At 44.3% G+C, this 21,582-nt stretch overlaps 1 protein-coding gene across 1 annotated transcript; it reads right to left on the bottom strand.

Annotated features, from left to right (window-relative positions):
• Positions 1–12,823: 12,823 nt before the first annotated feature.
• Positions 12,824–21,575, bottom strand: LOC113039320 (interferon-induced very large GTPase 1-like). Its single transcript, XM_026197150.1, is given in 4 exon segments — positions 12,824–15,156; positions 15,159–15,729; positions 15,731–17,527; positions 21,447–21,575. Coding segments are annotated over 4 exon segments (4,830 nt in total).
• Positions 21,576–21,582: the final 7 nt, after the last annotated feature.

The following is a 21,582-nucleotide window of genomic DNA, read 5'->3' as shown; positions in this document are numbered from 1 at the left end:
TGTTTAAATTGCTGTATAAAGAAAGGTGACTTGACTTCACTGATAGCCCCATAAAATTCACAGAGTGCCTCATTACCTTTAGCACTAGCGCTAGGAGGAATGTACACTCCGACTACAAATACTGTGGTGAACTCCCATGAGAAATAAAAAGGTCTGCATTTAACAGCCACAAACTCCACTAGCAATGAGCAGTATCTAGAAACCAGTACAGAGTTTGTGCACCATTTTGTGTTGATGTAAACACACAAGCCACTGCGGCGAGCCTTACCACACAGGCCTTTGTCTCTGTCTGCATGTAACACAGCGAGCCGATCAAGTTGAATGGTGGTGTCTGGAATTCTGCTACTGAGCCACGTCTCTGTGAAAACAAAAAAGTATCTGAACTGCCTCCATGTAGCTAGTTGAAGCTGAATGTAGTCCAATTTACTGTCCAGGGAGCAGACATTGGAAAACATGACAGATGAGAGAGCCGGCCAGCTAGGGTTTGTTTTTTGTTTGTTTCTGTATTTGAGTTGGGTCTGTCAATGATATATATGGAAATTGGTTATACAGCTTCCATAGAACGGATCTAGAGTGGCCGCTGCGAGCTGCTGTCATGCCGCCATATTGTTTAATCGTGTTTCATCTATTATTACTCAGAATGCCATAGAAAATGCATAGCAACACCATGGTAACCACTTAGATCCCCAAGCAACGTCCTTATTATAACTCAGAATTCCTTAGAAAATGCATAGCAACACCCTGGCAACCACTCAGACCCTACCCTAACAGCCACATAAAAGTAAAGCTTTGGCAAATGCATGGCAATGCCCTGGCAACCACATAGCAACCAAACTAAACACTTTGATAACCATACAGCAACTTTCTGTAAAACATGCAGAATGATTTATTATCTGTGCAGAAATCCACTAGTAACTTTTGTAGTGCAGTAGTGCATATCTTTTATGCACTGTCAACCATACATCATTCAGAGTACCTCAGCAACTGCGCAGCAACACCCTAGCAACCATTCAGAACACCCTAGCAACTGCGTAGCATCTCGATCATTCAGAACTCTTAACTAAATAACAGCATAACAACAAGACCATAACCAGTGCTGAGAGAAACACATTACAATTAACGTCAGCTTTGTATTCAGTATAATTTTTCAAGTAACAAAGTTACTTTGTTTTATATAATTTATTTTTTTAATTCAGCTCAGCTCAGGTGACGGATCTTATGTAAGGAAACCGCAGAACCAGTGCATCCGGTCGAGCCAGCTCCAACACAAGAATGAAAGAGCTGGATTTGACAATAGCATTTGACTCGACACACACACACACACACACACACACACACACACACACACGCTCGCAGCTCTCGGCTCTCAGGGTTATTATGTTCAGTCTGAATCCTGTCAGAAAAAGCGCAATACTTCAGCGTCTGCAGGACGAAGTGACAGAAACATTTAAAAAACAAAGCACATGATATTTGAAGAAAGGCAGCTGTGAGCAGCAGATGTTCAGAAGATCTCTGTGAGTCTCTGCTGCCCCCTCTGCTCATAATAACACCTCACTACTGTTCTACTGCAGCTCTTCCACTGATCCTCTGCTGCCCCCCTGTGCAAATAATAACACCTCACTACTGCTCTACTGCAGCTCTTCTGCTTATCCTCTGCTGCGCCCCTGTGCTCATAATAACACCTCACTACTGTTCTACTGCAGCTCTTCTGCTGATCCTCTGCTGCCCCCTGTGGTCATAAAAACACCTCACCACTGCACTTCTGCAGCTCTTCTGCTGATCCTCTGCTGCGCCCCTGTGCTCATAATAACACCTCACTACTGCTTTACTGCAGCTCTTCTGCTGATCCTCTGCTGCCCCCCTATGCTCATAATAACACCTCACCACTGCTCTACTGCAGCTCTTCTGCTGATCCTCTGCTGCCCCCCGTGCTCATAATAATACCTCACTACTGCTCTACTGCAGCTCTTCTGCTGATCCTCTGCTGCCCCCTGTGCTCATAATAATACCTCACTACTGCTCTACTGCAGCTCTTCTACTGATCCTCTGCTGCCCCCGTGCTCATAATAATACCTCACTACTGCTCTACTGCAACTCTTCTGCTGATCCTCTGCTTCCCCCCTGTGCTCATAACACCTCACCACTGCTCTACTGCAGCTCTTCTGCTGATCCTCTGCTGCCCCCTTGCTCATAATAATACCTCACTACTGCTCTACTGCAGCTCTTCCGCTGATCCTCTGCTGCCCCCGTGCTCATAATAACACCTCACTACTGCTCTACTGCAGCTCTTCTACTGATCCTCTGCTGCCCCCGTGCCTCATAATAATACCTCACTACTGCTCTACTGCAGCTCTTCTACTGATCCTCTGCTGCCCCCGTGCTCATAATAATACCTCACTACTGCTCTACTGCAGCTCTTCTTCTGATCCTCTGCTGCCCCCCTCTGCTCATAATAACACCTCACCACTGCTCTGCTGCAGCTCTTACCGCTGATCCTCTGCTGCCCCCGTGCTCATAATAACACCTCACTACCGCTCTACTGCAGCTCTTCCACTGATCCTCTGCTGCCCCCCTCTGCTCATAAAAACACCTCACCACTGCTCTGCTGCAGCTCTTCCGCTGATCCTCTGCTGCCCCCGTGCTCATAATAACACCTCACTACTGCTCTACTGCAGCTCCTCTGCTGCCCCCGTGCTCATAATAATACCTCACTACTGCTCTACTGCAGCTCTCTGCTGATCCTCTGCTGCCCCCCGTGCTCATAATAATACCTCACTACTGCTCTACTGCAGCTCTTCTGCTGATCCTCTGCTGCCCCCTGTGCTCATAATAATACCTCACTACTGCTCTACTGCAGCTCTTCTGCTGATCCTCTGCTGCCCCCCTGTGCTCATAATAACACCTCACCACTGCTCTACTGCAGCTCTTCTGCTGATCCTCTGCTGCCCCCCTGTGCTCATAATAATACCTCACTACTGCTCTACTGCAGCTCTTCTGCTGATCCTCTGCTGCCCCCTGTGCTCATAATAACACCTCACCACTGCTCTACTGCAGCTCTTCTGCTGATCCTCTGCTGCCCCCCTATGCTCATAATAACACCTCACTACTGCTCTACTGCAGCTCTTCTGCTGATCCTCTGCTGCCCCCCGTGCTCATAATAATACCTCACCACTGCTCTACTGCAGCTCTTCTGCTGATCCTCTGCTGCCCCCCGTGCTCATATTAACACCTCACCACTGCTCTACTGCAGCTCTTCTGCTGATCCTCTGCTGCCCCCCTGTGCTCATAATAACACCTCACTACTGCTCTACTGCAGCTCTTCGCTGATCCTCTGCTGCCCCCCTGTGCTTATAATAATACCTCACTACAACTCTACTGCAGCTCTTTCCGCTGATCCTCTGCTGCCCCCTGTGCTCATAATAAACCTCACTACTGCTCTACTGCAGCTCTTCTGCTGATCCTCTGCTGCCCCCTGTGCTCATAATAATACCTCACTACAACTCTACTGCAGCTCTTCTGCTGATCCTCTGCTGCCCCCCTGTGCTCATAATAATACCTCACTACAGCTCTACTGCAGCTATTCTGCTGATCCTCTGCTGCCCCCTGTGCTCATAATAACACGTCCCCGTGCTCATAATAATACCTCACTACAACTCTACTGCAGCTCTTCTGCTGATCCTCTACTGCCCCCCTGTGCTCAATATAACACCTCACCACTGCTCTACTGCAGCTCTTCTGCTGATCCTCTGCTGCCCCCCTGTGCTCATAATAATACCTCACTACAACTCTACTGCAGCTCTTTCTGCTGATCCTCTGCTGTCCCCCGTGCTCATAATAACACCTCACTACTGCTCTACTGCAGCTCTTCCGCTGATCCTCTGCTGCCCCCCTTTGCTCATAATAATACCTCACTACTGCTCTACTGCAGCTCTTCTGCTGATCCTCTGCTGCCCCCTGTGCTCATAATATACCTCAACTACCGCTCTACTGCAGCTCTTCCGCTGATCCTCTGCTGCCCCCGTGCTTATAATAATACCTCACTACAACTCTACTGCAGCTCTTCCGCTGATCCTCTGCTGCCCCCTGTGCCTCATAATAATACCTCACTACTGCTCTACTGCAGCTCTTCTGCTGATCCTCTGCTGCCCCCCTGTGCTCATAATAATACCTCACTACAACTCTACTGCAGCTCTTCTGCTGATCCTCTGCTGCCCCCCTGTGCTCATAATAATACCTCACTACAACTCTACTGCAGCTCTTCTGCTGATCCTCTGCTGCCCCCTGTGCTCATAATAATACCTCACTACTGCTCTACTGCAGCTCTTCTGCTGATCCTCTGCTGTCCCCCGTGCTCATAATAACACCTCACTACTGTTCTACTGCAGCTCTTCTGCTGATCCTCTGCTGCCCCCCGTGCTCATAATAATACCTCACCACTGCTCTACTGCAGCTCTTATGCTGATCCTCTGCTGCCCCCCTGTGCTCATAATAACACCTCACCACTGCTCTACTGCAGCTCTTCTGCTGATCCTCTGCTGCCCCCCGTGCTCATAATAGTACCTCACTACAGCTCTACTGCAGCTCTTCTGCTGATCCTCTGCTGCCCCCCGTGCTCATAATAATACCTCACCACTGCTCTACTGCAGCTCTTATGCTGATCCTCTGCTGCCCCCCGTGCTCATATTAACACCTCACCACTGCTCTACTGCAGCTCTTCTGCTGATCCTCTGCTGCCCCCCTGTGCTCATAATAACACCTCACTACTGCTCTACTGCAGCTCTTCCGCTGATCCTCTGCTGCCCCCCTGTGCTTATAATAATACCTCACTACAACTCTACTGCAGCTCTTCCGCTGATCCTCTGCTGCCCCCTGTGCTCATAATAATACCTCACTACTGCTCTACTGCAGCTCTTCTGCTGATCCTCTGCTGCCCCCTGTGCTCATAATAATACCTCACTACAACTCTACTGCAGCTCTTCTGCTGATCCTCTGCTGCCCCCCTGTGCTCATAATAATACCTCACTACAGCTCTACTGCAGCTCTTCTGCTGATCCTCTGCTGCCCCCCTGTGCTCATAATAACACGTCACCACTGCTCTACTGCAGCTCTTCCGCTGATCCTCTGCTGCCCCCCTGTGCTCAAAATAACACCTCACCACTGCTCTACTGCAGCTCTTCTGCTGATCCTCTGCTGCCCCCCGTGCTCATAATAGTACCTCACTACAGCTCTACTGCAGCTTTTCCGCTGATCCTCTGCTGCCCCCCTGTGCTCATAATAATACCTCACTACAACTCTACTGCAGCTCTTCTGCTCATAATAATACCTCACTTCAACTCTACTGCAGCTCTTCCGCTGATCCTCTGCTGCCCCCCTGTGCTCATAATAATACCTCACTACAGCTCTACTGCAGCTCTTCTGCTGATCCTCTGCTGCCCCCCTGTGCTCAAAATAATACCTCACTACAACTCTACTGCAGCTCTTCTGCTCATAATAATACCTCACTTCAACTCTACTGCAGCTCTTCCGCTGATCCTCTGCTGCCCCCCTGTGCTCATAATAATACCTCACTACAGCTCTACTGCAGCTCTTCTGCTGATCCTCTGCTGTCCCCCGTGCTCATAATAACACCTCACTACTGCTCTACTGCAGCTCTTCCGCTGATCCTCTGCTGCCCCCCTTTGCTCATAATAATACCTCACTACTGCTCTACTGCAGCTCTTCCGCTGATCCTCTGCTGCCCCCGTGCTTATAATAATACCTCACTACAACTCTACTGCAGCTCTTCCGCTGATCCTCTGCTGCCCCCTGTGCTCATAATAATACCTCACTACTGCTCTACTGCAGCTCTTCTGCTGATCCTCTGCTGCCCCCCTGTGCTCATAATAATACCTCACTACAACTCTACTGCAGCTCTTCTGCTGATCCTCTGCTGCCCCCCTGTGCTCATAATAATACCTCACTACAACTCTACTGCAGCTCTTCTGCTGATCCTCTGCTGCCCCCTGTGCTCATAATAATACCTCACTACTGCTCTACTGCAGCTCTTCTGCTGATCCTCTGCTGTCCCCCGTGCTCATAATAACACCTCACTACTGTTCTACTGCAGCTCTTCTGCTGATCCTCTGCTGCCCCCCGTGCTCATAATAATACCTCACCACTGCTCTACTGCAGCTCTTATGCTGATCCTCTGCTGCCCCCCTGTGCTCATAATAACACCTCACCACTGCTCTACTGCAGCTCTTCTGCTGATCCTCTGCTGCCCCCCGTGCTCATAATAGTACCTCACTACAGCTCTACTGCAGCTCTTCTGCTGATCCTCTGCTGCCCCCCGTGCTCATAATAATACCTCACCACTGCTCTACTGCAGCTCTTCTGCTGATCCTCTGCTGCCCCCCTGTGCTCATAATAACACCTCACCACTGCTCTACTGCAGCTCTTCCGCTGATCCTCTGCTGCCCCCCTGTGCTCATAATAATACCTCACTACTGCTCTGCTGCAGCTCTTCCGCTGATCCTCTGCTGCCCCCCGTGCACATAACACCTCACCACTGTTCTACTGCAGCTCTTCTGCTGATCCTCTGCTGCCCCCCTGTGCTCATAACACCTCACCACTGTTCTACTGCAGCTCTTCTGCTGATCCTCTGCTGCCCCCCTGTGCTCATAACACCTCACCACTGTTCTACTGCAGCTCTTCTGCTGATCCTCTGCTGCCCCCCTGTGCTCATAACACCTCACCACTGTTCTACTGCAGCTCTTCTGCTGATCCTCTGCTGCCCCCTGTGCTCATAATAATACCTCACCACTGCTCTACTGCAGCTCTTCTGCTGATCCTCTGCTGCCCCCCGTGCTCATAATAACACCTCACCACTGCTCTACTGCAGCTCTTCCGCTGATCCTCTGCTGCCCCCCTGTGCTCATAATAATACCTCACTACAACTCTACTGCAGCTCTTCTGCTGATCCTCTGCTGCCCCCCGTGCTCATAATAGTACCTCACTACAGCTCTACTGCAGCTCTTCCGCTGATCCTCTGCTGCCCCCCTGTGCTCATAATAATACCTCACTACAACTCTACTGCAGCTCTTCTGCTGATCCTCTGCTGCCCCCGTGCTCATAATAATACCTCACTACAACTCTACTGCAGCTCTTCTGCTGATCCTCTACTGCCCCCTGTGCTCATAATAACACCTCACCACTGCTCTACTGCAGCTCTTCTGCTGATCCTCTGCTGCCCCCCTGTGCTCATAATAATACCTCACTACAACTCTACTGCAGCTCTTCTGCTGATCCTCTGCTGTCCCCCGTGCTCATAATAACACCTCACTACTGCTCTACTGCAGCTCTTCCGCTGATCCTCTGCTGCCCCCCTTTGCTCATAATAATACCTCACTACTGCTCTACTGCAGCTCTTCTGCTGATCCTCTGCTGCCCCCCTGTGCTCATAATAATACCTCACTACCGCTCTACTGCAGCTCTTCTGCTGATCCTCTGCTGTCCCCCATGCTCATAATAATACCTCACTACTGCTCTACTGCAGCTCTTCTGCTGATCCTCTGCTGCCCCCTGTGCTCATAATAATACCTCACCACTGCTCTATTGCAGCTCTTCTGCTGATCCTCTGCTGCCCCCCTGTGCTCATAATAATACCTCACTACTGCTCTACTGCAGCTCTTCTGCTGATCCTCTGCTGCCCCCTGTGCTCATAATAATACCTCACCACTGCTCTACTGCAGCTCTTCTGCTGATCTTCTGCTGCCCCCCTGTGCTCATAATAACACCTCACTACTGCTCTACTGCAGCTCTTCTGCTGATCCTCTGCTGCCCCCTGTGCTCATAATAACACCTCACTACTGCTCTACTGCAGCTCTTCTGCTGATCCTCTGCTGCCCCCCTGTGCTCATAATAATACCTCACTACAACTCTACTGCAGCTCTTCTGCTGATCCTCTGCTGCCCCCCTGTGCTCATAATAACACCTCACTACTGCTCTACTGCAGCTCTTCTGCTGATCCTCTGCTGCCCCCTGTGCTCATAATAACACCTCACTACTGCTCTACTGCAGCTCTTCTGCTGATCCTCTGCTGCCCCCCTGTGCTCATAATAATACCTCACTACAACTCTACTGCAGCTCTTCTGCTGATCCTCTGCTGCCCCCTGTGCTCATAATAATACCTCACCACTGCTCTACTGCAGCTCTTCTGCTGATCTTCTGCTGCCCCCCTGTGCTCATAATAACACCTCACTACCGCTCTACTGCAGCTCTTCTGTTGATCCTCTGCTGCCCCCCTGTGCTCATAATAACACCTCACTACTGCTCTACTGCAGCTCTTCTGCTGATCCTCTGCTGCCCCCCTGTGCTCATAATAATACCTCACTACAACTCTACTGCAGCTCTTCTGCTGATCCTCTGCTGCCCCCCTGTGCTCATAATAACACCTCACTACTGCTCCACTGCAGCTCTTCTGCTGATCCTCTGCTGCCCCCCTGTGCTCATAATAATACCTCACCACTGCTCTACTGCAGCTCTTCTGCTGATCCTCTGCTGCCCCCCTGTGCTCATAATAATACCTCACTACAACTCTACTGCAGCTCTTCTGCTGATCCTCTACTGCCCCCCGTGCTCATAATAACACCTCACTACTGTTCTACAGCAGCTCTTCTGCTGATCCTCTACTGCCCCCCGTGCTCATAATAACACCTCACTACTGTTCTACTGCAGCTCTTCTGCTGATCCTCTGCTGCCCCCCGTGCTCATAATAACACCTCACTACTGCTCTTCTGCTGATCCTCTGCTGCCCCCCTGAGCTCATAATAACACCTCACTTCTTCTAATTGCACACTATCTGCATCTAATTCTGTCATTGAATGCTGTATTTTAATGTTCTAAATGTTCTTATTTACTTGTACCGCCACCTTGATGTGTAAACTTTTTATACACAGGCTATTATTTTATTAATAATTAATAAAAAGTTATTAATAATCTTTTTTTTCACATTTATGTCGATTTACCCCCACAACTGTAAGGATAGCTTTGTAAAGTTTTCCGTAAAGTAAGTTTATTATTATTATTTAGTACTATAATCACTTTTGATTTTACTACAGTCGTTTGAGTTTAATACATATATACAGGGCTTGACATTAACTTTTTTGCATTAAGTTTTCCAAAGTTACTAGCCACACAGCATTTTTACTAGCCACATTTTTCTTGTTGTTAAATTAGCTGATAAAAGTTGACTATGGCGTGCTAATATTTACTTGAACTAGATTTACAACCCTTTTAAATGTAAAACCACTGTACACACCCAAATCAAGACTACATAAATGTATAACAATACAGGTCATTATCATTAGCTCTGATAAGGTTGTGTGTAAAGCTCCTTTTTAAAATAAAACCATGTATTAATTTAAAGACATAAGTAGCTTCTCATTGCATAATAAAAGTGGTGCATGGATGTAGAAGATTAATAAAAAAATAAAAAATAAAAAAACTTAACAAAAAAACTTTAGCATTAGCATTAGAAACACTGTCTTTTAAATACCAGAATCAGACTCAGAATTACTTTATTGAAGCACACTGGGAAATTATTTGTTACAAGTTGCAATGGAAAGTAGGTCAGTCTCGAAATCTCACGAAAAATGCATGCCATGGTTCAGACAAAGTTGCTTTTATCTTCTTTAAATTTGAGGGGAACGTTCCTCTCATCATAAAGAACACATTTCAGTTTGTGTCATTATATAAATATTTGTAAAATGGCACAGTTTTTTAAAATACACTTCTAACATCAGTCAGTCAAGCTTTATAATAATCAAGTATTATTTAACAGTAATTAGTAATTAGAAGTAAATTTGATAACCATGTTTGAATGCATAGGCTATTAGTCATTTTAACTGAACATTTTCACTTGAGAGGTGGTTGTTTTTTCTGTCAGTCAATGTTTCTGACAAAAAAAAAAAAATTAGGAAAAAACTAACAAAAATACTGCTAGGATAATAATGATACGAACTCTAATAATAAGAAATATAAAACACACTAAGGATTACTAAGGATTAATGAGCTGCTGGATTGATGAATATTAATTAGGTTTTGTGCATTCGCTTGAACTGATTTGATGAAATCTAAACAGGGACAATAATAGGTGAGCGCCAGCCAATGAGAATGCATTTGCGCATTAACTCCACCCACTACCGGAACTGTTCTTAAAAGCTGAAGACTTCCATAGAGGGTTTTCACGGATACATCATCAATCCAAAAGTCGTCCATGTTGGAGGCACTGAACATAAACAATTCCACTGAACAGACTCGCAAATTTTACTGATTATTGCTGCTAAAAAAATGTTCAAGCTTTGGTCTGTACTAATCAGTCTCATAAGTTAAACACATTCCGAGTTCTGTCAAAAGTTAAAGAGAAGAGAGCAAAAAAAGTGATTAAAGAAGGCGTTTGTGGTTAACAGAGGTTTCCTCTATAGGAAAATACAACAAAGAATATTGTTTAAATGTAGCGAGTCAATTCTCTCTCTATCTCTCTCTCGGTCTCTGCGTGTGTGTGAGAGAAAGCGATGGTGATTTGTGCACCTGCCTTCACATTAGAGTTTATGCTACATGAAATACCGGTGCGCTGCGTATCCATTGAGATCAACTGAAATATCACAGATCACTTGACGGAGAGAGAAACTCTGAAGCCCTCAGGCAGAGTCAGAGTGTTTGTGAGTGAAAATATATCTGTGCTAAACTTATGCTTAGCCTCCAACTCACACATTGGCTTTTATTCAACCCACCAAAGTGGCTAGTTGGAGTCACTGTGTTAGCCGCCACGAGTAAAATCCACCCGCATTTGGCGGGTGTTAATGTCAAGCCCTGCATATAGAGCACTATTTTTTTTTTAACCGTGCTTCTGTTGGTTTAAGTAATATTTGTATTTTTTTTTTTCATTTATATTTAATATTTTTATTTAGCTTTATTTTAATATCAGTTTTAGCAAACGTGAACCAACTGTATTTAATTAAAACTAGGCTGAAATCAAATAAATGTTAAATTGAATATTTTTAAACCTCTTTATTTTGTCTTTTACTATATTTGTTCAGCTTTATTTTAATTAACCAAACACTTTTTAAATAATTGAGTAGTTATTTAATAATTTTGAAATAGTTTAATGATTAACAATATCAACACTGATGTGTTTTCTGTGTTGATTGTGAAAGACAATCTGCGGAAACTTGTCAGAATGTGTTAACTGAGCTGAAATAGCCCTGAATCATCATCATCATCATCATCATCTCGCTGGTCGGGATAGTTGCTAAACAAAGCTGTGATTGTGCAGGAGTGACGTGAAGGAGATGAATCAAACATCAGGACTCGTGGCTAATGAAGATGACGGAGCATTTGAGGGGATTTCAGCTCAGTAAACCTCTACAGAAACGTTCAGAAGAGCATCAGATCTGTAGATGTGTGGAATCTCACGATGGAGCCGATGTCTTCAGGTCCCTCTCATCAGTCACGATACTGACAGACTATTTCAAGAACACCAGAGTAAAAATAGTTCTGTCACAGCTGCACACACAATCTGAACAAAGACGGGGATTTTCAGTCCAATTAAAGGAAAGTTTATCAGTGCCTTTGTGTCTGAAGAGAGTGTAGATATACACTGCACACCGACACGCTGATATATGAGAGAATTTCAACATAGATGCAATCAATCAATCAAAAGACATTTATAATGTTACAAATAATTACTGTTTCAAATAAATGCTTTTCTTTTTAACTTTCTGTTCATCTGTGAATCCTGAAAAATAAAATGTATCACAGTTTCCACAGAAATATTGAGCAGCACAACTGTGTTCAACATTGATAATAATCAGAACTGTTTCTTGAGCAGTAAACCATCATAAAAGAATGATTTCTGAAGATCATGTGACACTGGAGACACTTATTTTATGTTTTATCCCGTTTTTAAGCACTCTTGTTAGCACAGATACCTGAGCACAGAGTCGAGTCTGGACTGAATCCTGGAGATCCTGAACATCTGACAAACAGCACATCACTGATCTTCAGCTGAATTAATAAATGTGTGTGACACAAATCCTTCAGCTGCTCATGTGAAATCAGTTCTCACTTCAGTTCTGCTTCACTGACATCTACTGGAGAAATGTTAACATGACGGACAGACTTTGACTATCTAATAATAATGGAAAAACAACAGTTCTTCCAGTTATGGCACATGAATCTGAATCTGCTGTTGACAGTGTCTTTAAAAAGACTACGTGACACAGAATTGTTGCACACATTGTGCTTAATGCACACATAAAAATAGAATCTTAACACATAAATCTCATAAATTTCACGTCTGCAAGGGAAACTCCTACAAATGTATATTCAATAAGGTCAGGCACAAACATAACTGTGTCCATGCCTCTTCTGTGCTAAATCATCACTGTGTGTCTTTAGTAAATCATGACACAACTGTTTTAACACCAAAATATGTTTTGCATTGGCACAAGCTCTTAGTAAATCTTAATTCCTATTGTCAAAATTTCACATCACTGTAAAGTTTGTTTTTAATATAAATGTATTGTCCTCACAGAGATCCATTATTTGTATGAAGTATTTTATACTGGATTTGGATATAAATCAGATAGATGTACAGATCTGAGACACTTGGTATTTTTTTCACTCATCATTTATCATCAGTCATTAATATCTTTGATCAGTCGGACTGATTCTGGTCTTGAATCCTGGTGTGTATTTGATGAGATTTGATCTTCTTGAGCTGTAGATGAGTCTGAATCTGAGAGAGACATTAGAGTCTCAGTCTTCATCTGCTCAATAACATTTATTTATCTAAACTCTTAATAGCATCTTGTTTTGAGTATCTTCTCCAATGGTCTGGTATCCTTCCACTCCTCTCAAATGTTTTATTGTAGCGTATCTCCAGATCTCTCTGGAATCTGCACACAAACCACTTCCAGTAGATCTGTTCAGAGAGATCAGGAGGGATGCTCCACTTCGCATAAACTCCTCCTGCGCTTTTGTACTCTCTGTATTTAAACTGTCCTCCTGCTGTATTAAAACACTGATCACTTGCCACTAAACTTGTGCAGATATCAGCAGAGAGAGTCTGTGTGGAACGGTAATATGTGCCATTAATTCCTCTCACTCTGTGGAAGGGAGCACTGTGATCTCCAGGATGGTTTTGTATGGTGTTTGTGCAGATAGCTCCACAGAACGGACACTGAACCCAACAGCACTGACAGAGATGATCAATCAGAAGCCCATCTGGTCTGAACCTGAGGTCCAGTTTTTCATCCAATGTCTTTCTGTTGAATCTGCTGCTGATCTCAAACATCAAATTAGTAAATGCTTGTCTGAACACATCTTCTAGCAGTTTGAAATCATCAACATCATCGTGTTTGACTCCACTGAGGTGTTTCTCAGAGAAGATCTGCTCATCTGAGATCTGCTGTGTGAAACTCTTCAACCACAAACCAACATCTCCTCTGTTCTCTTGAACACGTTCAGTAGATTGATGAGCTGCTTCCATGATCATCATCTGCAGGTGTTTAATGTTCTCCTTCATCATGGGTAAAACACTGAGACTGAACTGATCAGTGATGTACCGACTGACTTCATCTCTGATGAAAGCACTGAAGTGATCTCTGGGATGATGAATGTAGTTCATGTATTTGTCAAAGTCCTCCTCTTCTGCCAGTGTCTTCAGGATGTGTTTCTCCAGATGTGATCTGTTTCCATTCAGTGATTCACAGTTTGATCTCAGTTCACCTGCTATATCTCTGGCAGTATTCTTGTAGACGCTCTGCTCAATCAGCTCTTTCAGTTTCTGACAGAGGATCTCTCCAAACATAACAGCTGATGCAGATCCATGACAGTATTTCTGGAAGATACTGTAGTACTCTTGTCTCCTCTTCTGAACATATATTACAGGATCATTTGCTTCTCTGAACAGTCTGTGTTGTTCAGTGATCATCTTGTTTGCTCTCTCACAGATGGACAGAACCAAATCCATGAAGAACTCATTCTTGAACACGTATCTCACTGATTCATCTTCATGTGTTACTCTTGCTCTGATGTAATCTGTGATTTGATGAATGTAGCTGGTGTTGTAGCCCATCTTTGAGATGTTTAATGATTGAATCATTCGGTCTGTCTGCTGAACAACATCTGAGACTAATGATCTTATTCGTGCTTCGTCCTCTTTAGAGAGACGGTAATCAAACACTTTTTGAAGTGATGTGTAGGTATTTCTGCTAAATCCACTTGGTTTCTTCAACTGAACATAATATGAATAATTCAACACAGATAATATATCTCCTGTCTCTCTCCAGTGATCTACAGGAACACTTTCATAGACATCACTGAGGATCTCTCTCACGTCTCTCATTACGTCAATGTCTCTGAATGCAGGAGTGTCTCTGATGATCTTCATCCGCTGATCCCAGAACAAATCAAACTCTTTCTTCAGTGTTTCTTCATCTTTTGTTCTGTGTCTGAGTTTTAAGGCAAGTTCTCTGCTCTTTTCAAACAGTGTGTTTTCATGATATGTCCTCTGAGCATCAATCCTCTTCTTCAGTTCTCGCTGCTGAAGAATCTCATTTAATTTCCTCTGTGTTTCTCTCACAATGTTTTCCTGAAGATCTCTGATTTTGGTTTCAAATGATGTTTTCCACTGAATCAGTATATCTGCATCTCTGTCTTTCTGAAAGAACTCTGACATTGATTTTTTCACTTCTTCACTTGTCTTCTTCAGTTCTCTGTGAAGATCAGTTTCCTCAACCTCATCAATCGCTTCATTTTCTATTTTGTTGTGTAGTTTGTTCTCAGTCTCCATCATGGCACTGCGCAGACTCCAGGTCCACTTGCTGTATTCTGTCTCCAGTTTCCTGTAAGCTGAGATCTCCAGAGAGTTTCTGAAGCTGAAGACGAACCGTTCATTCAGTAAAGCTTCCCAGAGATCTTTAATACGAGCTTTTAAGTCTCTCAGCTTCATTCCATGTGATTTTGAGGCATGAGATATAATAGTCTTCTTCAGTTCTTGGATGTTCTCACAGTAATTTGGGTTTGGTGGAGCCATCGGTGGGCTTCCCTCCCAGAGCTGAGCGAAATACTTCACATCATTCTGAACATCAAATCTAATGACATCACTGAACACTCAACATCACAGACTTCCTCTTTAGCAGCGAGTCTTGTCATCTCCTCCAGTTTCTCCTGCAGTCGTCTCCTTCTCTCCATGTTTTTCTCTACAGCTGTGACGTCTGACACGTTCTGATGCACAAACACACAGCTGGGATTCAGTCTGACCTTCTTCATCCTCATGAAGGCCTGGACAACAATCTGAAGAATGTCCTGCATCTCAGCTGGGTTTTCTCCAAAGATGTTGATCAGTGTCAGATCTGCAAGACCTACAACAAACGTGGAGAATTCATTGTCATGATGTCTTGTTGATCTTCCAGACAGTTCTAGAGCTTGAAGTCCCTCAGTATCAATAACCAGAATATAGTCAGTGTTCGTCTCTGTTTTCATCTGGTCTGAGACTCTGATCAGCTGCATGAAAGCTCCTCTGGTTGTTCTTCCAGCACTGACAGCAGACTGGAGTCCAAACATGGCGTTCATCATGGTGGATTTCCCAGAGCTCTGGATCCCTAAAACTGACAGCACAAAGACTCTCTGGTCTCCCAGTTTCTGGATGAGTTGATCTAGAACAGCAGAGATCCAGATCACAGGAAACATGAGCAGCATCTCCATCCATCAGCTCCAGAGGAGATCCAGAGATCATCATCTCTGCTGCGAGACTCGGGAGAGAAGAGAAGTGAACCTGCAGGTCTCTCTTGTTCTCCTGCACAGATGAACATGATTCATAGATCTGAGCGATCTCCCTCATGATGTGCTCCACACCAAACGCTGCAGCTTGAAGATCCTCAGATATTCTCTCAAGCTCAGTTTGTGCAGCTCTGAGTCGTTCAGGTTTATCATGATACTCTTTCAGTGTTAAGACTCTTGACCACTTTTCATCATATTTGTGATGAAGAGCAGAAAGATCTGCTGATGTATGTTCATCCAGGAGGATTCTGAGCCATTTGAGGAAAAACATCTTATGGTCAGTATTTGAGTTCATTTCTTTAATAAAGATCTTCATAAACTCACTGATGTCAGATTCATGCTGCTGTTGACGGATTCTCCTCATCTCTGTTAGTATTCTACTGATGTCCATTTCTATCTCTTCTCCTCGAGGTCGATGTAGTTCTCTGTTCTTCTGACTCCACTGATGCCACAGTTTCCCCTGATGAGGCAGAAATGATTCTTTGATTTCTCTCAGATCTTTCTTCTCCAGTAAACTCATCATCTGCTGTGCTGCTTCTCTTCCTCTCCTGCAGTCATCATCATCTTCCTCATCTACTCTGACGTCTGAGTGTTTGGACACGTCTTCAAGTCTGAAAGTGTGAGATGAATGTGAGAGACAAGCATTTATAGCTCTTCTGAGTTCTTCAGATACATCTGACTGATTTCTGTTTTTCAGACCGATCTTGTATTTTCCTTTCCTCATCTCAGTTACAGAAGATTGATCCTCAGTAAAGAGACAAATGAGTGGCTTTCTATCCTTGTACAGGTTTTGTATTGTTGCTGCACTTCTGTCATACCTGTGGAGTTGTGGCAGAAGAACAACATTGACTGAGCTCATGTCCGTGAGGATCTGCAGCTGTTTCTCATGGTCTCCTGCATCTCCGTGTAGATTACAGAACGCTACACACTCAGTGAATTTATCTGTGTTTCTTCCAGAAGGACAGAACCAGGAGATCTCCACCGCTCCGTCCATCAGGACTCTGGATCTGCTGCTGCCGGGACAGTTTCTGTGGAAGAACGTGTTGTGTTTCTCATTGATCAAACTGTTTATCAGCTGAGACTTGGATGCAGACACAGAGCCGAACCTGAAGAAGAACACCATTGGAGTTTGTGCTCTGTAGATGGGCTGGGTTTGACTGATGATCTCATTGCTGGTGTTTCTGATCTTCCAGCTCTTGTGGATTTGTCTGAATGTCCAGAGAGGAAACTCAATCTGTCGTGTGTCTGGATCAGGAACAAGCAGAGGAAGAGCGAACTGACACTGAGACAGTTTAGTGACCATCAGCTGCTTCAGGAAAACATCAGCACGATGAAACACAGCCATCTGGACATCCATCGGGTGAATGAGAGCAGACTGACTGGTTCCTTTATTAGATAAAGATATTTCATTAAAAAAATCAAACTCATCTTCTGAGGAGTCACTGTCTGTTTGCTGTGTGTGTTCATGTTCATTGGTCTGTTTAGTTGTGATGTATCTTGCTCTGTAGTCCATCATCAGTAGTTTCTGTAGGAAAGTCTGAATCATCTCATCTTCAGCACAAGACTCATGAGACTGTAATGAATGTTCAGTTATCTGAAGAACATCTGCAGCTCTCAGTTTATTGTGGTGTTTGTCTTCAAGATGAAGTCTGTCAAATAGATTCTGGATTTTTTCTGCTGGTTCAATGTCCTTGTTTTCTCCCTGTGTAAAAAATAATAATACAATAAGTCAAAACATCAGTATAATTATTATTATAATCATTACAAGCAATAATTCATTTCCTTTCTGTGTTAATATAGATTTACAGTCTTGTCATGTCATCTGACCTTTCTTATATATTAAAATAATTTAATAATGAATTTAATATTGTTATAATATCATTTTATAGTGTTCCTGTGGCTCAGTGGTAGAATCAGAATCAGAATGCGCTTTATTGCCAGGTATGTTCACACATACGAGGAATTTGTTTTAGTGACAGAAGCTCCGCAGTACAACATAATGACAGCGACAGAACATAAAACACATAATAAAAGAATAAAAAATACAAATAAGTAGATAGTGAATGACAATATACGAATTGGCAATCGTAGGCAGGTATATTACAAAATGCAGTTATGTATGTACATGTATATTATGTGCAAAATTTAAGTGTATACTAAGTATGTGTGTTAGATAAATAAGTGTATGTGTATATAAATATAAAGTGTAGTGTGTTCGCAGTTATTATCAGCTGTTCATAAGATGGATTGCCTGAGGGAAGAAACTGGTCCTGTGTCTGGTCGTTCTGGTGCTCAGTGCTCTGTAGCGTCGACCAGATGGCAACAGTTCAAAGAGGGAGTGTGCTGGATGTGAGGGGTCCAGAGTGATTTTGACAGCCCTTTTTCTCACTCTGGATGAGTACAGTTCTTGAATAGAAGGGAGGGTTGTACCAATGATTCGCTCAGCAGTCCGGACTACTCTCTGTAGTCTTCTGAGGTCAGATTTAGAAGCTGAGCTGAACCAGACAGTTACTGAAGTGCAGAGGATGGATTCGATGATGGTGGAGTAGAACTGTTTCAGCAGCTCCTGTGGCAGGGTAAACTTCCTCAGCTGGCGAAGGAAGTACAACCTCTGCTGGGCCTTTTTCAAGATGGAGTCAATGTGAATGTCCCACTTCAGGTCCTGAGAGATAGTGGTGCCCAGGAACCTGAATGACTCCACTGCAGTCACAGGGCTGTTCATGATGGTGAGTGGGGGGAGTGCAGGGGGTTTCTCCTGAAGTCCACGATCATCTCCACTGTTTTGAGCGTGTTCAGCTCCAGGTTGTTGAGAGTGCACCAGACAGCCAGCTCTTTTACCTCCTGTCTGTAAGCAGACTCTTCACCGTCCTGAATGAGGCCGATGAGTGTGGTGTCATCTGCAAACTTCAGGAGCTTGACAGAGGGGTCCTTAGATGTGTAATCATTAGTGTACAGGGAGAAGAGCAGTGGGGAGAGAACACAGCCCTGGGGAGCTCCGGTGCTGATTGTACGGGTGCTGGATGTGTATTTTCCCAGCCTCACTAGCTGCTGCCTGTCTGTCAGGAAGCTGTTGATCCACTGACAGACGGAGGTGGGCACGGAGAGCTGATTTAGTTTGGGCAGGAGGAGGTTTGGGATGATCGTGTTGAAGACCGAGCTGAAGTCCACAAACAGGATCCTCACATAAGTCCCCGGTCTGTCTAGGTGTTGCAGAACATAATGCAGTCCAATGTTTACTGCATCGTCCACAGACCTGTTTGCTCTGTAGGCAAACTGAAGAGGATCTAGCAAGGGTCCAGTGATGTCCTTCAGTTGGGCCAGCACCAGTTTTTCAAATGACTTCATGACTACAGACGTTAGAGCCACAGGCCTGTAGTCATTTAGTCCTGAAATTTTGGGTTTCTTAGGGATGGGGATGATGGTGGAGCGTTTGAAGCATGAAGGGACTTCGGACAGCTCCAGCGATCTGTTGAAGATCTGTGTGAAGATGGGGGCCAGCTGGTCAGCACAGGATTTCAGACATGCTGGTGTAACACAACCTGGGCCTTTTTTCCTTTTCTGCTTCCGGAAGACCTGGCGCACCGCATCCTCGTTGATCTGAATCGCAGGTGTGGGGGAGAGGGGGGATGCAGGAGGTGTGAATGGTGAGAGTGCTTGATTGGAGATGTGTTCAGGATGGGTTGCAGGAGTTGTGAAGGGTGTGAATGGTTGTGTGGGGAGGTGTTCAGGGCAGGTGATGGGTGTTCTTTCAAACCTGCAGTAAAACTCGTTCAGATCGTCTGCCAGTCGTTGATTCTCTACAGTGCTGGGGGGTGGTGTCTTGTAGTTGGTGACCTTCTTTAGACTTTTCCACACTGATGCGGAGTCGTTGGAAGTGAACTGAGTCCTTATTTTTTCAGAATAATTCCTCTTTGCCACTTTGATCTCCTTTTCCAGTGTGTATTTAGCCTGTTTATACAAGACATTGTCCCCCTTCACGTAAGCATCTTCTTTGGCCTGACAGAGCTGAGTTTTGCAGTGAACCACGGTTTGTCATTGCTGTAATTTAGTTGAGTCTTTGTAGGAATACACATATCCTCACAGAAACTGATATATGATGTTACGGTCTCTGTGAGTTCGTCCAGATCGGTGGCAGCAGCTTCAAAAACACTCCAATCAGTGAGGTCAAAACAAGATTGTAAATCCTGCTCTGCTTCATTAGTCCATCTTTTTACAGTACTTGATACAGGTTTAGCTGATTTTAGCTTCTGCCTGTAAGACGGTATAAGATGAACCAGAAGGTGATCAGAACGTCCCAAAGCTGCTCGTGGAACAGAGTGAAATGCATCCTTTATTGTGGTGTAACAGTGATCCAGTATATCACTGTCTCTGGTGGGACATGTAACATGCTGTCTGTATTTTGGCAGTTCACGGGAGAGATTGGCTTTATTAAAGTCCCCGAGAATGATTAAAACAGAGTCCGGGTGTTGTTGTTCTGTGTCTGTGATCTGATCAGCGAGTTTCTGTAAAGCTGAGCTCACATGAGCTTGCGGAGGGATGTAAACACTGACCAGAATGAACGAGTGAAACTCCCGCGGCAAATAGAATGGCTTGCAGTTAATGAAGAGTGTTTCGAGATTTGAGCAGCACGTCTTCTTTAACACAGTTACATCTGTACACCACCGTTCATTGATGTAAAAGCATGTCCCGCTGCCACGTGATTTCCCAGTTGATTCTGCGTCGCGATCCGCTCTAAACAGCTGAAAGCCCGGCAGATGGAGCACGCTGTCCGGTATGGTGTCATTCAGCCAGGTTTCCGTGAAACACAGAGCAGCAGAGTGTGTGAAATCCTTATTTGTCCGAGAAAGCAGAAGGAGTTTGTCCGTTTTGTTGGGTAGAGAGCAGAGATTTGCCAGATAGATGCTAGGCAATGGCGTTCGAAATCCGCGCTTCCTGAGTCAGACGAGCGCTCCCGCTTGCTTCCCCCGTCTGCGCGTCCTGAAGCGTTTGATCAGCGCCGCTGCTCCTCCGATAACAACGTTCACTAAAACGTCTGAATAATTGAAATCCGGAAAAACATCTTGTGGTGCGTTCTGCCGAATGTTCAGCAGTTCTTCCCTGGTGAAACTGATGGCAGGAATATAACTAAAGACAGGACAAACTAACAAAAACACAAAAACATATGCAGAGCTCGTCACGGAGGCAGCCATCCTGTATCGGCGCCAGTGATCTAATCACTGAGAATTGCATTAGCAGCGCAAGGTTGTGGGTTCGATTCCCAGGGAACACATGTTAGGTAAAAATTATTAGCCTGATTGCACTGTAAGTCGCTTTAGATAAAAGCATCTACTAAATGCATACATTTTTTCTATAATAATTAAATAAATTTATAAATGAAATGATCATATAAGAACATAATCTTAAACATAATAAAGAGAAAATGCTTCAGCTACATCTGTGTGTTTAATAATAATCAAAGCCTCTTCTTTTGTGCTCAATCCGAAGGTATTGTTCAGTTAATTTCTACATTATGTCTGCAGAATTAGTTATTTTATTTAATGAGCTTATTACTGACCAACTGTGAAATATAGATGTCTAAAGGGTTAAAACAAAGATTAATATGTTCTCTTCATGTTTCTCACCTGCAGTGAAGGATCAGTTTCAGAACAGATCTTCTTCTTCTCCTCTTCCTCTCTTTCATATTCCTCTCTCCATTCCACTCGTCTTCTCTTCAGTTCTTCTTCATGCTGTTCTTCAAGTCTTCTGTTCATCTTCTCT

This window comes from Carassius auratus, chromosome 22 (assembly GCF_003368295.1).
Source record: "Carassius auratus strain Wakin chromosome 22, ASM336829v1, whole genome shotgun sequence".
Taxonomy (NCBI): Eukaryota; Metazoa; Chordata; class Actinopteri; order Cypriniformes; family Cyprinidae; genus Carassius; species Carassius auratus.
This window is presented reverse-complemented; position numbering and strand designations above follow the sequence as displayed.